This window comes from Natrix helvetica (assembly GCF_964273705.1).
Source record: "Natrix helvetica genome assembly, chromosome: 6".
In the NCBI taxonomy this organism is placed as follows: domain Eukaryota; kingdom Metazoa; phylum Chordata; class Lepidosauria; order Squamata; family Natricidae; genus Natrix; species Natrix helvetica.
In genome coordinates, this window is record NC_138553.1 from 2,845,285 (window position 1) to 2,861,118 (window position 15,834).

A 15,834-nucleotide genomic window follows, 5' to 3' on the forward strand; every position below is an offset into this window, starting at 1 on the left:
CCATCTACGTTCAGCAATCCCTGGGAATGGAGAGGGATTTTCAAGTTCCTTAACATAGAATTACTTTATTGTCGCTTTAAATGTACAGTAATTGGCATACATTAAAATGAAATTTCGTTGCATACAGCTCTCAAAGGGTCGCCACCTCCAATATACACGACATAAACATGACAAAATAAATAAATACACAATTATGCATATATCCACATATATTATATGACACAGAGAAAGAACACAGTCTAGTCCGGATTTAAACATGCATATGGGGAGAGAAATGAATCTTGAGAGTTTAGGGAACAAAGCTGTTACAGAATCGGCGAGTCCTGCTAGAAATACTCCGAAACCCCCTCCCAGAGGCGAGCGACAAAAACAGACCGTGGAGTGGGTGTGTGGGGTCTCTAACAATGCTTCAAGCTCTAAGCACATAGTGCTTATAAGCAGCATCCTGAGTAATGGGAAGCGAGCGTCCTATAATCTTCTCTACTGTCCTCACCACTCTCTGTAAGGACTTTCTATCTGAGGCTCTGCTGCCACCATACCAAACAGGTTTGTTAAAACTCTCCCCATCGTGCCTCAGTAATAAAAAATGGCCAGGACAGAAGGAGAAAGAGGTGCTCTCCTCACCCGATGCAGGAAATACGGATGCTGGCTTGCGCATGTCACTAACGATGACGTGTGGCGAGACCAGATTGTTAGTTATCCGCATTCCCGGTTACTTAATCCTGTGGGACCAACTCTATGATAGCATCCTTGCAAACAACATGATTTTCTGCAAAGGAAAGTGAATGCAAGAGAACAGAGGAGGCCAAATTAAGCACAATCGGTTTGGATTAGAACAGCGCTTGAAGAATTTTAAACACCCCGGCATGCCCGCTGACTCGTTCGCTTTTTCCATCTTGCGTCCAAATGGAAAGTTCCAAACTTCTGTCTCTTCTCGAGAATTCTTCAATTCGTTACATCTATTTTTAACCTATTCGCCGCTACGTGGGAAAGATAATTTCGTCAGGAGAACCGTTGAGAAGACGTAAAGCCCAAAGTACAGATACCATTCCATTTCCGACCATTTGTTTGGTGATGGTTCGAAGTTACCACACTGTTCAAAAAAGCGACCCGCGACCGTTTTTTGCACAGTCCTTGCAGCATCTCCATGGTCACATGATCAAAATTCAGACTCTTGGAAACTGGCATGTACTTTTGATGGTTGCGTTGTTCCGGGCGTTCCCTTTTGCGACCTTCTGACAAGCAAAGACAATGGAGAAGCCGGATTCGCTTAACAATCGTCTTACTAACTGAACAACTGCCTTGATTCCCTAAACCTCTGCAGCAGGAAAGGTTGTTAAATGGGGAAAAGATTCATTTAAAAACTGTCTCACTTAGCAGCAGAAATTCTGGGCTTGATTGTGGTCATAAATTGAGGATTACTTGTGCACGAGCCACCGTGGCGCAGTGGTTAGAGTGCAGTACTACAGGCTCCTTCTGCTGCCTGCCAGCTGCTTGCAATTTGGCAGTTCGAATCTCACCAGGCTGAAGGTTGACTCAGCCTTCCATCCTTTCGAGGTGGGTCAAATGTGGACCCAGATTGTTGGGGGCAAGAGGCAGACTCTGTAAACCAGTCATAGTGGGCTGTAAAAGCACTGTGAAGCGGTATATAAGTCTTAAGTGCTCTCCAATTCTGGTTGGAAGAGATGAAGTTGAAGACATTGAAAATTTAGCACTTCCTACGTACTTCTGGAAGCCTACCTTCCCTACGTGATGCTTTCTCAAACCGACCGACCCACATCCAGGCCTAGAGGGCGAGGAGTGATCTTTCTCATTCCTTCACCACGTCCTCGTCCTCCACCAGATTTTCCTGTTCCTTGGAGGAGGAGGAGGAGTTGTGTTTGTTGTGTTTGAGAAGGACAACTGACGTGGGTGTGAGGCTCGGAGAAGCAACATGGCCAACCGGCTCTCGGAAGACGACATTAGAGAATTCAAAGATGCCTTCGCGCTCTTCGACCAAGATGGTGACGGGCTGATCACCCCCAAGGAGGTGGTGACCGTCATGAGATCCCTCGGGAAAAATCCCACGGAATCTGAGGTACGAAGCATCATCGGTGAGATCGAGGCCTACAAGGGCAAGGTAGACTTCCCAAGGTTCCTCTCCATGATGGGCAGGAGGACAAGGAATTCCGACACCGAGGAGGAGATCCGAGCGGCATTCCGTGTGTTTGACAGAAACGGAGACGGCTACGTCAACACGGCAGAGCTGCGACACGTCTTGACCGTCGTTGGTGAGAAGCTGACCGACGAAGAGGTGAAGCTGTTGATCAAGGAGATGGACCGAAAAGGGGACGGGAGGGTCAACTATGAAGAATTTGCACGAATAATGGTGGAGAAGTAATGTCAAGGTACAGTTTCTTTCCAGGTTGGTGATTATTTCAGGGTTCTGTTGTAGAACAGATGTTTGGGATGGCCGACCTATGTCCAATAATTAGAGCATAAGTCCAAAATATACCACAGAATACATAATAGCAGAATTGGAAGGGACCTTGGAGGTCTTCTAGTCCAACCCTCTCTTCAAGCAGGAGGCCCTATATGATTGCAGACAAATGGTTGTCCAATCTCTTCTTAAAAGCTTCCAGTGTTGGAGCCTTCACAACTTCTTGAGGCAAGTTGTTCCATTGATTAATTGTTCTTGCTATCAGGAAATTTCTCCTTAGTTCTAGGTTGGATTTGTCTTTAATGACCTTCCATCAATTGCCTCTCCTTCCTTCCTTCCTTCCTTCCTTCCTTCCTTCCTTCCTTCCTTCCTTCCTTCCTTCCTTCCTTCCTTCCTTTCTTCTTTCCTTCCCTCCCTCCCTCCCTCCCATCTCAGTAATAGAATCATAGGCCTGGAAGGGACTTTAGAGGTCTTCTAGTCTAACCCCATGCTCAAGCAGGAGACCCTATACCATACAGGTCTGTCTAATCTCTCTTTAAAAACCTGCAGTGATGGGGGCCCCGTTTCTATAACAACAGATCTATCTAATCAGTAAAACCCAAAATCAAAATTTCATTTTTTCCCCACCCCAAGCAAAAAGTTCAGAAGTGGTTTCCAAGTAAAGGCAAAAGTAGTTGTGTGTTTTTTTCTTTTATCAAAGCAGGCACTTATTTTGCCATGACATTTTTAACCATTGTTGTGTTGTACATTACCCAGAGTCATGTGCTTGTGAGATGATTGTGGCTATATAAATATGCTGAATAAATAAACGCAAACAGTTTACAAAATATGATTTGAACTTGAAACGTTTCAAATTTGAAACAGGCGTCCAGCAGGCACAGAACTCTTCCGTAGTCGGAATAATGCCAGGATTCCTCCATTAAAGTTGGAAACATCCAATACATATCAATCACAACATGATTCATATTCAAAATGTTTTGCACACCTCAGTGTGCAATCCAACACTTGATTGTAAGGCAAGGGAACGGAGAAATAGTAGGATAATCTCAAAATTCACACAGAAGGCAGGAGTAGAAGCAATTTGTCAAGCGCAGAAAGTAGAAAGAACAATAATATATATCGAAGAAAAATTGGAGAGTCAACAGCCCCCAGGCCTGGATGTGGCTGATGAGGAAGAAGAGAAATAGCTGGGCTTAGTGCCTGACGCACGGATGTACAGAAGGCAGAGGAGAGGAGAGCAACGGAAATCTATGGGCCGGTCCTTGGGATGGAAGAGCTACCTCTGCTAGCAAAGCCCCACCCGAGCTTTGGGGACAAAAGGCAGGGGGCAGAGATGAATAGATGGGGCAGACAACTATTCATCGGACAGACGGGTGGACTTGTTAGCTTGTGGTGAGAAAGAAACTTTTTGCCGAGGCAGCCAGCACTCCTAAGAAAGGAATCTTTGAGTTCACTTCAGAGGGTTTGTCCTCATTTAGCAAAGATTCAAAGTTGTGACGGACTTCACCAGAGCTACTTCCAGCCCTCTTCTGGAGAATCCCCTCCCCTGTGTGATCACGTGATCACATTTTGCGTGTTTGGCAACCAGTTCACGCTTGTTTGCGGTATCCTGCGGTCATGTGTGACTACACAGTTTTTCATGTATGCCTCCGGTTTCCCGCAAAAGAACCAGCCATTAAGTGAAACAGATTTGCTTAACCACCACTGCAAAAATGGTCAAAAAATTGGCACGGTTACTTGGTGATCCATTTAATGACCACCATGACTTTTGACTGCAATTCCAGGCTCAGTTATGGCCTAAATCAAGGAGCACCCATAATGCATCTATTCCAGTTCCATAAACCTATCCACCCTTCAAGATTTAGCTCGGTGTTTTCCAACCTTGGAAACTTTAAAGAGCCGTGGACTTCAACACCCAGAATTCCCCAGAGAGCATAACTGTTTAAGGACGCAAATTAATTCCTACACCATCCCTGCCAGTTGGCGATCCGGCTTCTGCCTGCAAGGAAGAGAGCCATTATCTTTAAAAACATATTCTTTCCCCGTTCTCTAATTGCTCATCCATCAGGAATTAGTTTCAACGCCTCAGCACAGTTTCCGCCTATCACTCACTTTGGAATCCCCATTTCCATATTGTTGTGATGTTGTGAGTATTAATTACAAACTCTGGCCAGGAGTAATCATTACAAGAGATAACCTTCCCGGAGGAGTACACCCCTCCCAATCAAAGAGTATCTTCTAGAAGCCAAGAAGGGATATCATTGGAAGGTACCGAAGATCGAGGTTTTTAGAGAAGTAAAAGGAAGGAATATGAAGTGGGTTTATTTGATCGAGGTTAAAATTGATACTAGTGAACTTTAATGGATTTTTGTGGATAGCAGGATTGAAATGACCAGACTGTAAAAAGAGAGGGGGTGGGAGAGAGGGAGGGGGAGAGGGAGAGAGGAAGAAGAGAGCATTTGTTGTGTTTTAAGAGAAGTGGACAAGTTATTGCAGTGGGTTTATACTTGTGAAGAAGGGAGAAGTCATTTTCACAGAAGTTTCTGTTCTTTGCCTTTACCGTAATTTTTCCAAATTTGATAAATATAAATATAATATATTTGTTATATTTTTTTTCTTTCTTTTCCACTTTTCTTGTTGGCACTAATTTTCTTTTTTAGTTTCTACAGCTAGTCGTCGACTTACAGCCATTCTTTTAGTGACCGTTCAGAGTTACAACAGGGCTGGGGGGAAAAAAGCGACTTACCACCTTTTTCACACTTACGACCATTGCTGAATCCCCATGGTCACGTGATCAAAATTCAGACCCTTGGCAACTGGCAAGTACTTATGACGGTTGCAGTGTCCCGGGGTCCCTCTTTGCGACCTTCTGACAAACAAGGTCAACGGGGAAGCCCGATTCACTTAACAACTGGGTTCCTAGCTTAACAACTGCAGGGATTCGTTTAACAACTGTGGCAAGGAAGGTCGCAAAATGGGGCAAAGCTCACTTAACAACCATCCTGCTTAGCGCCAAAAAAATCTGGGGCTCGTTTGTGGACGTACGTCGAGGACTGCTTGTGATAGTTTTCGGGTTTTCCGTTGTTGCCACTTTTAATTTTAAAAAAGTTATAAGATAAATCCAGGGGAAGGCGTGTTTGAAGGCCATTATGTAATTGTACGCCATTGGCTTCGTGAGGAGATCAGCGTTAGAGTAGTATCCTGATGGCACGCACATCCAGGCTTGTTAGGCAACGAAAATTAAGATGTTCCTGACCTCCCAACCCATGCTTGAGGTTGTCATGGATTGTGGGATCCCTCCCACCTCATCCACCAACCCAACAACAATCTACCTTCTAACTTGTGGCAAGGTAGCATTCCAGAAGGTTCCTTAGCCCCAAATCTGGGCCTGAAACCACAAGCAGGGTGGAGACTGGACTTGTGGGTTCCTTGTCTCCTAATCACAGACACCAGATCTTCCTGTCTCGCCAGGGAGAAACTCAGGGTGTGCTTCTCTTGAGGAGCAACACAACCTCGGCTGCAACGCGACCGTCAAGATGTCCCATGAGTTCACCGAAGCCGAGATTGGCATCTTCAAGGAGGCCTTCTCCCATTTTGATGTGGACGGCGACGGAGTCATCACCAAGAAGGAGCTGGGGACCGTCATGCGGTCCTTCGAGCACATTCTCCTCCACCTTCAGGAGGGCTTCACCGACGAGGAGGTGGAGGATATGTTGAAGGAGGCCGACCAGGACGAAGACGGGAAGGTCACCTTTGAAGAGTTTCTGAAGATGATGGCCAAGAAGGAGGCATCGTGAAGGAGACCCCCCACCCACCCAGCTCTTGGTACAGTGAGGAAGGCAGGGGTTGCAGGGACAACCAACGAGGAGGATGTTTCTAGGGGGTGTATTGTGGTTTGGGCTAAACCTGGTTTCCTTGCTTCTCCCTTTCTCCTTTCTCTTTCCCTCTTTCTCTCTCGACCCTTTCTTCTGCTGGAAATGGGAAACGGTGAATAGACTTAAAAAATGAATAGAATGGAATGGAGTAGAATAGAATAAGGAATAGAGTAGAGTAGAGTAGAGTAGAGTAGAGTAGAGTAGAGTACAGTACAGTACAGTACAGTAGAATAGAATAGAATAGAATAAGGAATAGAGTAGAGTAGAATAGAATAGAATAAGGAATAGAATAGAATAGAATAGAATAAGGAATAGAATAGAGTAGAGTAGAGTAGTGTAGTGTACAGTAGAATAGAATAGAATAGAATAGAATAAGGAATAGAATAGAATAGAATAGAGTAGAGTAGAGTAGTGTAGTGTACAGTAGAATAGAATAGAATAGAATAGAATAAGGAATAGAATAGAATAGAGTAGAGTAGAGTAGTGTAGTGTACAGTAGAATAGAATAGAATAGAATAGAATAAGGAATAGAGTAGAGTAGTGTAGAATAGAATAGAATAGAATAGAATAAGGAATAGAATAGAATAGAGTAGAGTAGTGTAGTGTACAGTAGAATAGAATAGAATAGAATAAGGAATAAAGTAGAGTAGTGCAGCGTAGAATAGAATAGAATAGAATATGGAATAGAATAGAATAAAATAGAATAGGGAATAGAATCGAGTAGAGTAGAATAGAGTAGAGTAGAATAGAATAGGATAAAATAGAATAGAATAAGAAATAGGGTAGAGTAGTGTAGGATAGAATAGAATGGAATAGAATAGAATTGGAAGGGACCTTGGAGGTCTTCTAGTCCAACCCCCTGCTTAGGCAGAAAACCCAAATCCTCCAAACTTCTGAAGGATAAGCCGTCTTACTTTCTAAAAGTCATTCTTCAGAACATTTTGGGTAACAGGTCGTCCTCGACTTACGACCACCATTGAGCCCCAATTTTTCGTTGCTAAGCGAGCTGACTGCTAAGTGAGCTTCGCCTCGTTTCAGCAGCTTTCTTGGCAAAGCGGTTAAGCGAATGTAACATGGTCGTTAAACGAATCTGTCTCCCTCCACTGCCTTTGATGGTTGGAAGGTCGCAAAAGGAGAATCGCGTGACCCCGTGGCGCTGCAAACGTCGTATATGCGAGTCAGTGGCCAAACGTCCAGATTTTAATCACTGGAGCCTGGGGAATTCTGCAAGGCTTGTAAGTGTGAAAAACAATCCTAAGTCACTTTTTCAGCAAATTCAAATGGTCGGTAAATGAACTGTTATAACTCGAGGACCACCAATACAGGTAAATCCAGAAGTTTCTCTGTGGAAAAGCTTCAGTTCATTTTAATCAGTCCATTTCGATCAGTTGTGGATTACGAAGAAGCCACATCTAAGGTTTCATGGAAACTTGCGGTCACCACAAATGGACAAACTAGGTTAGGATCGGCCACAGAAGATAGGATTGGGGTTATATAATGGTTATTATGTTATATTTGGGGAGAACATTTTGAGAATTTTCTGCAGTGTTTGCACCATTCAGGAGAAGGAAGTAATTCTGGGGTTTTTACTGGGCATTGAAGTTTGTAATTTTATGCAATATTATGTACAGGTAGTCCTTGATTTACAATTCATTTAGTGACCAGCACTGGAAAGAGTAACTTGTGACATTTTTCACTCCTATGGCCGTTGCAGCATCCCCGAATTCAGATTCTTGGCAACTGACTCATAGTTATGACGGTTGCCCTGTCCCGGGGTCACGCGATCCTCTTTTACGACCTCCTGACCAACCAAGTCAAGGGGGAAGCTGGGTTCACTTAACAACCGTATGACTAATTTAAGAACTGCAGTGAGTCACTTAACAACTGTAGTAGGGAAGGCCGTAAAATGGGGCAAAACTCACTTGAACCAACGCCTCGCTTAGCAACATCGAGTTTGGGCTCCATTGTGAGGATTATCTATCATTAATTTATGCAATTCTGAGCCATCTCTTGGGAAATGTTCAAAAAATGACCGTCCATGTAAGATTTTGACCACCTGCTGATATCTTGCTTTTTTTTTTTACACTTCATCACCTGTACAATATTCTGATTTTTGTCAGAAATTGTAGCACTGATTGTTTGGTGGGGAAGGATGAGTGGTGAGAAGAAGAAATCTTAATTGTTCTATCAGGAAATTTATTCTTATTTCTAGTCTGGTTCTCTAACCAAGCAGAGAACCAGGCAGACTCAGAATAGATTCTGGAAGGGACCTTGGAGGTCTTCTAGTCCACCCCCCTGCTCAAGCAGGAAACCCTAGACCATTTCGGATAGTCTTTATTTAAAAAAAAAATAAACACCAGTGATGAAGCACCTACAACTTTTCAAGGTAAGCTTCGCAACCTAGAACGAAGAAGAAATTTCCTGACAGTAAAAACAATTAGCCGGTAGAACTCCTTGTCACCAGAAATTATGTGTGCTTCGTCCCTGGAGGTTTTTAAGAAGAAATTGGACAACATCTTGAATTGGGGGGGACGGTGCATCTGTGTTCATCTCGCCTCTGGTAAAGGAGGTGTTTTCTGAGCACGCAACCTGAGTCACACACTTCACAAAGACGAAGCAAACAAACTCCTTTGTGAGCAATTGCAGAGACCTGGTTATTTGTGGTTGATGCATGAAAACTTAGTCAAACAAGTCAGGGCTTCACAGAAGGCATAAGCCAACAATCCATTATATTGCTCTCTCTCACACACACTCTCTCTCTCCCTTTCTTTCTCTCTCTCCCTCTCTGTCTCTTTCTCTCTCTCTCTCTCGCTCCCTTTCTCTCTCTCTCTCTCTCTCTCCCTCTCTGTTTCTCTCTGTCTCTCTTTCTCTCTCTCTGTCCGTCTCCATCTCTCTCTCTCTCCCTCTCTCCATTTTTCTCTCCTTCTGTCTCTGTTTCTCTCTCTCTCTATCTCTGTCTCTCTCTCCCTTTCTCTCTCTCTCCCCCTGTCTCTGTTTTTCTCTCCCTCTCCCTCTCCCTCTCTCTCTCCCCCTTTCTCTCTCTCTCTCCCCCTCTCTGTCTCTGTTTTTCTCTCCCTCTCTCTCTCCCCTTTTCTCTCTCTCTCTCTGTTTCTCCTTCTCTCTCTCTCTGTCCATCTCTGTCTCTCCCTCTCTCCATTTTTCTCTCCTTCTCTGTCTTTGTTTCTCTCTGTCTCTCTATCTCTGTCTCTCTCTCCCTTTCTCTCTCCCCCTTCCTGTCTCTGTTTCTCTCTCTCTTTCTCTCTCTCTCTCTCACACTTTCTGTCTCTCTTTCTCTGTGTGTCTCTCTTTCCTTTCTCACTCTCCCTTTCTGTCTCTCTCTCTCTCTTTCTTTCTTTCTCTGTCTCTCTCTACCTCTCTGTCTGTCTGTCTGTCTGTCTGTCTGTCTGTCTCTTTCTCTCTGTGTGTGTTTCCCTCTTTCTTTCTCTCTCTGTGTGTCTTTCTCTCTCTCTCTCTGTCTTTCTCTCTCTCTTTCTCTCTGTCTTCTCTCTCTGTCTCTGTCTCTCTCTCTCTCTCTGTCTTTCGCTCTGCCTTTCTCATGCATTGAGTGGAGAGAAAGACAGTGCAACTTTGGATGGCTTCAGTCCCAGAAGTCCTGTGAAGGTGCCAACCACCTCCAATTGAAATCTAATTCTCGGATCCCACAGGGTGTGATCATGGAACCACACAGGTAAGGTTTACTCCAGGTGTTCCATAGTCTCCCCTGCATCTTTGTGTTGTGATGTGAACCTGTAAGATTAGCCCTGAACACGTGCGGGAAAGCTCCCGGAGTAAATCCTACTTGTGTGACCTGTGAATTGGTACCGTTGCTCGTTTGTGGGATAGTGTCACGATATTAGCAGAGTTGGAAGGGACCTTGGAGGTCTTCTAGTCCAACCCCCTGCCTAGGCAGGAAACCCTATACCAGTTTCAGACAAATGCCTATCCAACATCTTCTTAAAGATTTCCAGTGTTGGGGCATTCACAACTTCTGGAGGCAACTTCTGTTCCTCTGATTAATTGTTCTCACTGTCAGGAAATTTCTCCTCAGTTCTAAGTTGCTTCTCTCCTTGATTAGTTTCCACCCATTGCTTCTTGTCCTGCCCTCAGGTGCCTTGGAGAATAGCTTGACTCCCTCTTCTTTGTGGCAGCCCCTGAGATATTGGAAGACTGCTATCATGTCTCCCCTCGTCCTTCTTTTCACTAGAATAGACACTAACTGGATAGTTACTAACTACACAACCACCATTCATTTAACAACAGTGGCAAGAAAGATCGTAAAACGGGGCAAAACCTATTCAAGAAATATCTCACTTAGCAACAGAAATCTGGGACTCAGTTGGGGGTCATAATTCTGGGCCAACTTTATTTTTCCGAAATAAAAGTCGCTGGGAATTTCCCGTCGGTTCTGTGTTACAGCTTGTTCTCTTTGTTCCTCCGCAGCGTCGCCCACAACCTGGTTGGGAGCAAGCCATGGCTTGTCGCTTGAAGGGGCTTTCCGTCACCAAAGATCAGCTCTGCCTCCCCCTGCGCCTGGGCCCCAAAACCCAGAAATTCTTCCTCAGGTTCAAAAACTGGATTTGCAAGCCCAGAACAGGAGAAGAAGTTTTATCTGCAATTCATGGTAGCAAAAGAGCTCTCTCGAGAAACTTTTGCCAACGTTCCTACTTGGCTTTGCCTGCAGAGGATCTTCCCCAAGCCTCCAGTGTGAAATAAACGTGTACTTTTTCTCTTGCACGGAACTAAAAAAATGTTTTGATTTTTTAAAAATTAAAAACCAGCTGAACAGGCGGGACTCGGGTGGAACAGAACAGAACAGAACAGAATGCAGAGTAGAATAGAATAATAAAATATGGAATAGAATAGAATGTAGAATAAAAATAGAATACCGTAGAATAGAATAGAATAAAATGCAGAACAAAAAACAGAATACAATAGAATAGAATGTAGACTAAAAAAATAGAAGAACAGAACAGAATAAAATGCAGAATAAAAAATAGAATAGAATAGAATAGAATAAAAAATAGAGTAGAGTGGAGTGGAATGGAATGGAATAGAAAGCACGAAGGGAAGGGAAGGGAACAGAACAGAAAATAGGAATAAAATAGAAGAGAAGAGAAAATAGGAATAGAAAAGAACAGAAAATAAGAGCAGAATGGAATAGAAATAATAAAATACAGAATAGAATAGAATAGAATAGAATAAGAATAGAACAATAGAATAGAATATAAAATAGAATAGAATAGAAATACAGAATAGAATACAGAATAGAGTAGAATTCTTTATTGGCCAACTGTGATTGGACACACAAGCAATTTGCCTTTGGTGCAGAAGATGCTCTCAGTGTACATAAAAAGACAAGATACATTCGTCACGAATCATAAGGTACAGCACTTAATGATAGTCATAGGGTATAAATGAGCAATCAAATTGTATTAGGAAACAATATCAATATAAATCGTAAGGATACAAGCAGCAAGGTTACAGTCATACAGTCACAAGTGGGAGGAGATGTGTGATAGGAACGATGAGAAGACTAATAGTAATAGTAATACAGACTTAGTAAATAGTTTGACAGTGTTGAGGGAATTATTTGTTAAGCAGAGTGATGGCGTTTGGGGAAAACCTGTCCTTGTGTCTAGTTGTCTTGGTGTGCAGTGCCCTATAGCGTCGTTTTGAGGGTAGGCGTTGAAACAATTTATGTCCAGGATGTGAGAGGTCTGTAGATATTTTCACGGCCCTCTTTTTGACTCGTGCAGCGTAGAGGTCCTCAATGGAAGGCAGGTTGGTGGCCATTGTTTTCTCTGCAGTTCTAATTTTCCTCGTACGTTCTTCCGTCCATCTCCGAGCATCTCCGCTGTTGAACTTCACACTCGATGGGTGTGTGTGTGTGTAACACGCTTCCCTGGTTAACTAAAGTCCTTCGTTTTTCCGGTCTTCTTCACAGTGACTTCTGAACTGGGTCCTTGGGAGTGTGATACAGTTAGTCCTCGACTTACAACAGTCTGTTTAATGACCATTCCAAGTTACAACGGGGACTGAAAAAAGTGACGGATGACAGTTTTTCACGCATACGACCGTTTCAGCCTCCCCTTGGTCACGTGATCAAAATTCCGACGCTTGGTCACTGACTCGTATTTATGATGCACCCATTGTCACGGGGTCACATGATCAAAATTAGGATATTTGGCAACTGACTCATATTTATGACGGTGACCGTGTCAAAGTCAACGGAGAAGCCAGATTCACTTAACAACCAGGTCACTAACTTGAACATTTGCAGTGATTCACTTAATAACCGTGGCAAAAAAAAGGGTCATAACACAGGGCCAAGCTCCTTTAACGCTTGTCTTCTTTAGCAATGGGAATTTGGGGTTTAATTACGGTCATATGTCGTGAGCTAACTGCAGTTCTTTTCCACTGGCTTGTCTGAGCATGTTGTGCAAATACAACTTGTGTATACAATCGAAGCTGGGGAGAAATGAGAGACTTTGGGTGTCCTGTAAAATAACTTTCCTTTTCCCTTTGCAAAGTAGGTGATTTCCCCTGCCAATTTGTTTCCTAACCGGAATCTTCTCGCTGATTCTTCTGACCGAGGCTTCCTGAGAGCCTGAAGCCAACTCCTGGTCCCAACAAAAAAAACACCTTTTATGAATTTAATTCTGAATTCTGCTTATTCACATCCAGCAAAATCTTTCAAGGGAGGATTTACAGCCACAGACCTTCTCTAGCTTGGAGAGCTGCCAGGCCGAGATCTGCAAAACTTGGCCAGGAGTCTCGGAGAGTCACGAACCAATTAAGCGAACTAATGTTCTTGATTAGTTTCCACCCATTGCTTCTTGTTCTGTCCTCAGGTGCCTTGGAGAATAGCTTGACTCCCTCTTCTTTGTGGCAACCCCTGAGATATTGGAACATGATAGCAGTGTTCCAATATCTCAGGGGTTGCCACAAAGAAGAGGGAGTCAAACTATTCTCCAAGGCACCTGAGGGCAGGACAAGAAGCAATGGGTGGAAACTAATCAAGGAGAGAAGCAACTTAGAACTGAGGAGAAATTTCCTGACAGTGAGAACAATTAATCAGAGGAACAGAAGTTGCCTCCAGAAGTTGTGAATGCCCCAACACTGGAAGTCTTTAAGAAGATGTTGGATAGCCATTTGCCTGAAACGGTATAGGGTTTCCTGCCTAGGCAGGGGGTTGGACTAGAAGACCTCCAAGGTCCCTTCCAATTCTACTATTGTATTGTATTGTAATGGTCTCCTGCAAACTCCACTCCCCTTTCACCCCTCCTTTATTTCCTCTGGGAGGGGCCATTCATCATTTACCTGTGGCCTTACTCTCAAGTCCATCCCTGTTCTTTAGCTCTTCCCTTTGTCTTGCAACTCTGTGCATGCACACACTGGGAAGAGGCTCCAGCTGTTCTTCTGCCTCACTGATGTCTGACTCCGAAGGCAGCTGATAACTGTCAGATGGCTCTGTCCCCCTCTCTGCCTCCAACACAGAGCCCTCATCAGACCCTTCCCTAGACTCCAGAACTGGCCCAGGTTCCTCCCCAACCTCCTCATTGTCTCATTCTGCTGCCACCTCCGCTGACTGCTGGTGGGCCACAATACACATCAGCTCTCAGAATTTCACAGCCAGGTGAAGTGGTGCTAGGAATTCTGGGAGTTGAAGTCCCTGCAGCTGGATGTGAGCAGGCTCCAGGTTGGCATGGGAGAACGATGTCTTATTTAGCACTGATTTGGGGCAGAGTAAAACAATGCTGGCATCGCTAAGATATTAAATCTTCATCGCACCTTTAAGTCCGGCCAACGCCTCCTCTTTTTCATCACTGGTTTAACAGATTCTTTTTTAACAGAGTAACAGAGTTGGAAGGGACCTTGTAGGTCATCTAGTCCAACCCCCTGTCCAAGCAGGAGACCCTACACCATTTCTGACAGAGGGCAGTCCAGTCTCTTCTTGAAAGCCTCCAGGGATACAACTTCCGAAGGCAACTTCTGTTCCATGGGTTGATTGTTCTCTCTGTCAGAAAATTCCTCCTTATTCCTAAATTGAATCTCTCCTTGTTCAGTTTCCATCCATTCTTCCTTGGGTGGCCTTCGGGTGCTTTGGAAAATTTACATATTTGTTTTATTTACATATATATGAAATTTTCGGCTCCCGTTTGAGATGAAAGGGCTTTGTAGGTAGGTCTTCATAGATCAATAGAGAGGAGGGAATGGAAGGAGACGGTAAAATTCTTCATCAAAATTAAAATAAAGAGAGAGAGGCATGCTTATTTTCCTGCAAGCATTCTTGGCTCATTAAGTCGTTTGACTCAACCAAAAGACAATCATGAATTAAAGAGTATAATTGCACTCAGTATGTATTCAAGGATTGGACTGACTGACACAAGTTGGGACCAATTCCTGCAGAAGGAATCTTCCATCTTGTCTCCATCAGCATTCCCAAAACATTCCCACATCCAAGAGCCATTTCTGCCTTCATCTTGTCTGCAGCCATTATTTGGATTTATTTCATTTTATTTATTTTATCCTGGCTTTATCATATTTACGAACAACTCAAGGGGGCAAATATGTCTAATGTTCCTTCTTCCTTCTCTTTTCCCTCGCAACAACAACCTTGTGAGGTGGGTTGGGATGAGAGAGAAGGACTGGCCCAAAGTCATCCAGATGGCATCCTTGCCTAAGACGGGACTAGAACTCACAGTCTCCTGCTGATTGGCCCAAAGTCATCCAGATGGCTTTCATGCTTAAGGCAGGACTAGAACTCACCATCTCCTGCTGATTGGCCCAAAATCAGCAGCCAGCTTTTGTGCATAAGGGAGTGGGGAACTATAACTCACTGCATCCTAGTTTTTAACCTTTTTTTGGTATGTACTATTTTCCAGTCCACCCTTTTTAAAATCTTAAACTTTCCTTCAAACGCATTTCTAAAATCAAAACTTTCCAATGATCTCTCTTTCTTTTAGCGTCTTAACACCCACGCTTTGAACAAGCTTCACCCTTCAGTGACCGTGACTTAATACAATGCAATACAATAGCAGAGTTGGAAGGGACCTTGGAGGCCTTCTAGTCCAACCCCCTGCCTAGGCAAGAAACCCTATACCATTTCAGACAAATGACTATCCAATATCTTCTTAAAGACTTCCAGTGTTGGGGCATTCACAACTTCTGGAGGCAAGGAGTTCCACTGATTAATTGTTCTCACAGTCAGGAAGTTTCTCCTCAGTTCTAAGTTGCTACTTGTGAATGAACAGGCTGGGCCATAACTGAAGAGAGAGTCAGCTGGAGGTCATCCATCCCATGATCAGTTCCCATTGTTCTCCTCCATCTGATGTTCTCCAGATGGGTTGGAAGTTTCTCACGGAGAACCAGTAGCAACCTCAGTCCCATAAAGACGTGGGATGAAACCCAGAAATCGTGAATCTCCTTCGGGCTTGGCCCAAACAAGATTAGCAGGTTCCTAACGCAAAGGGTGTGGACCCTTCAGCAGAAGATTTCCACAGTTGACTTTGCTCCAATGGAATCAAAGCCCGGGTGTTG

The 15,834-nt window shown here is 43.9% G+C and overlaps 1 protein-coding gene across 3 annotated transcripts; it reads left to right on the plus strand.

Moving 5' to 3' along the window:
* Nucleotides 1-1,893: 1,893 nt before the first annotated feature.
* LOC309394733 (calmodulin, striated muscle-like) lies at nucleotides 1,894-11,026 on the plus strand. Of its 3 annotated transcripts, XR_014175777.1 has the most exons (3): nucleotides 1,894-2,387; nucleotides 5,891-6,244; nucleotides 10,735-11,026. XR_014175777.1 is itself a non-coding variant. In XM_081958292.1 (2 exons), exon 1 carries the CDS (start codon nucleotides 1,934-1,936, stop codon nucleotides 2,378-2,380), a length of 447 nt encoding a protein of 148 aa, XP_081814418.1. In that variant the 5' UTR covers nucleotides 1,894-1,933; the 3' UTR covers nucleotides 2,381-2,404; nucleotides 10,735-11,026. The 3 variants fall into 3 exon arrangements, 2 of the variants coding, with proteins under 2 accessions (XP_081814418.1, XP_081814417.1); XM_081958292.1 differs by lacking the exon at nucleotides 5,891-6,244 and having other exon boundaries at nucleotides 1,894-2,404; XM_081958291.1 differs by lacking the exon at nucleotides 5,891-6,244.
* Nucleotides 11,027-15,834: the final 4,808 nt, after the last annotated feature.

Bases quoted from the DNA above. Each gene is read 5' to 3' on its own strand.
- LOC309394733 (XM_081958292.1), top strand. From the start codon at position 1,934: ATGGCCAACCGGCTCTCGGAAGACGACATTAGAGAATTCAAAGATGCC.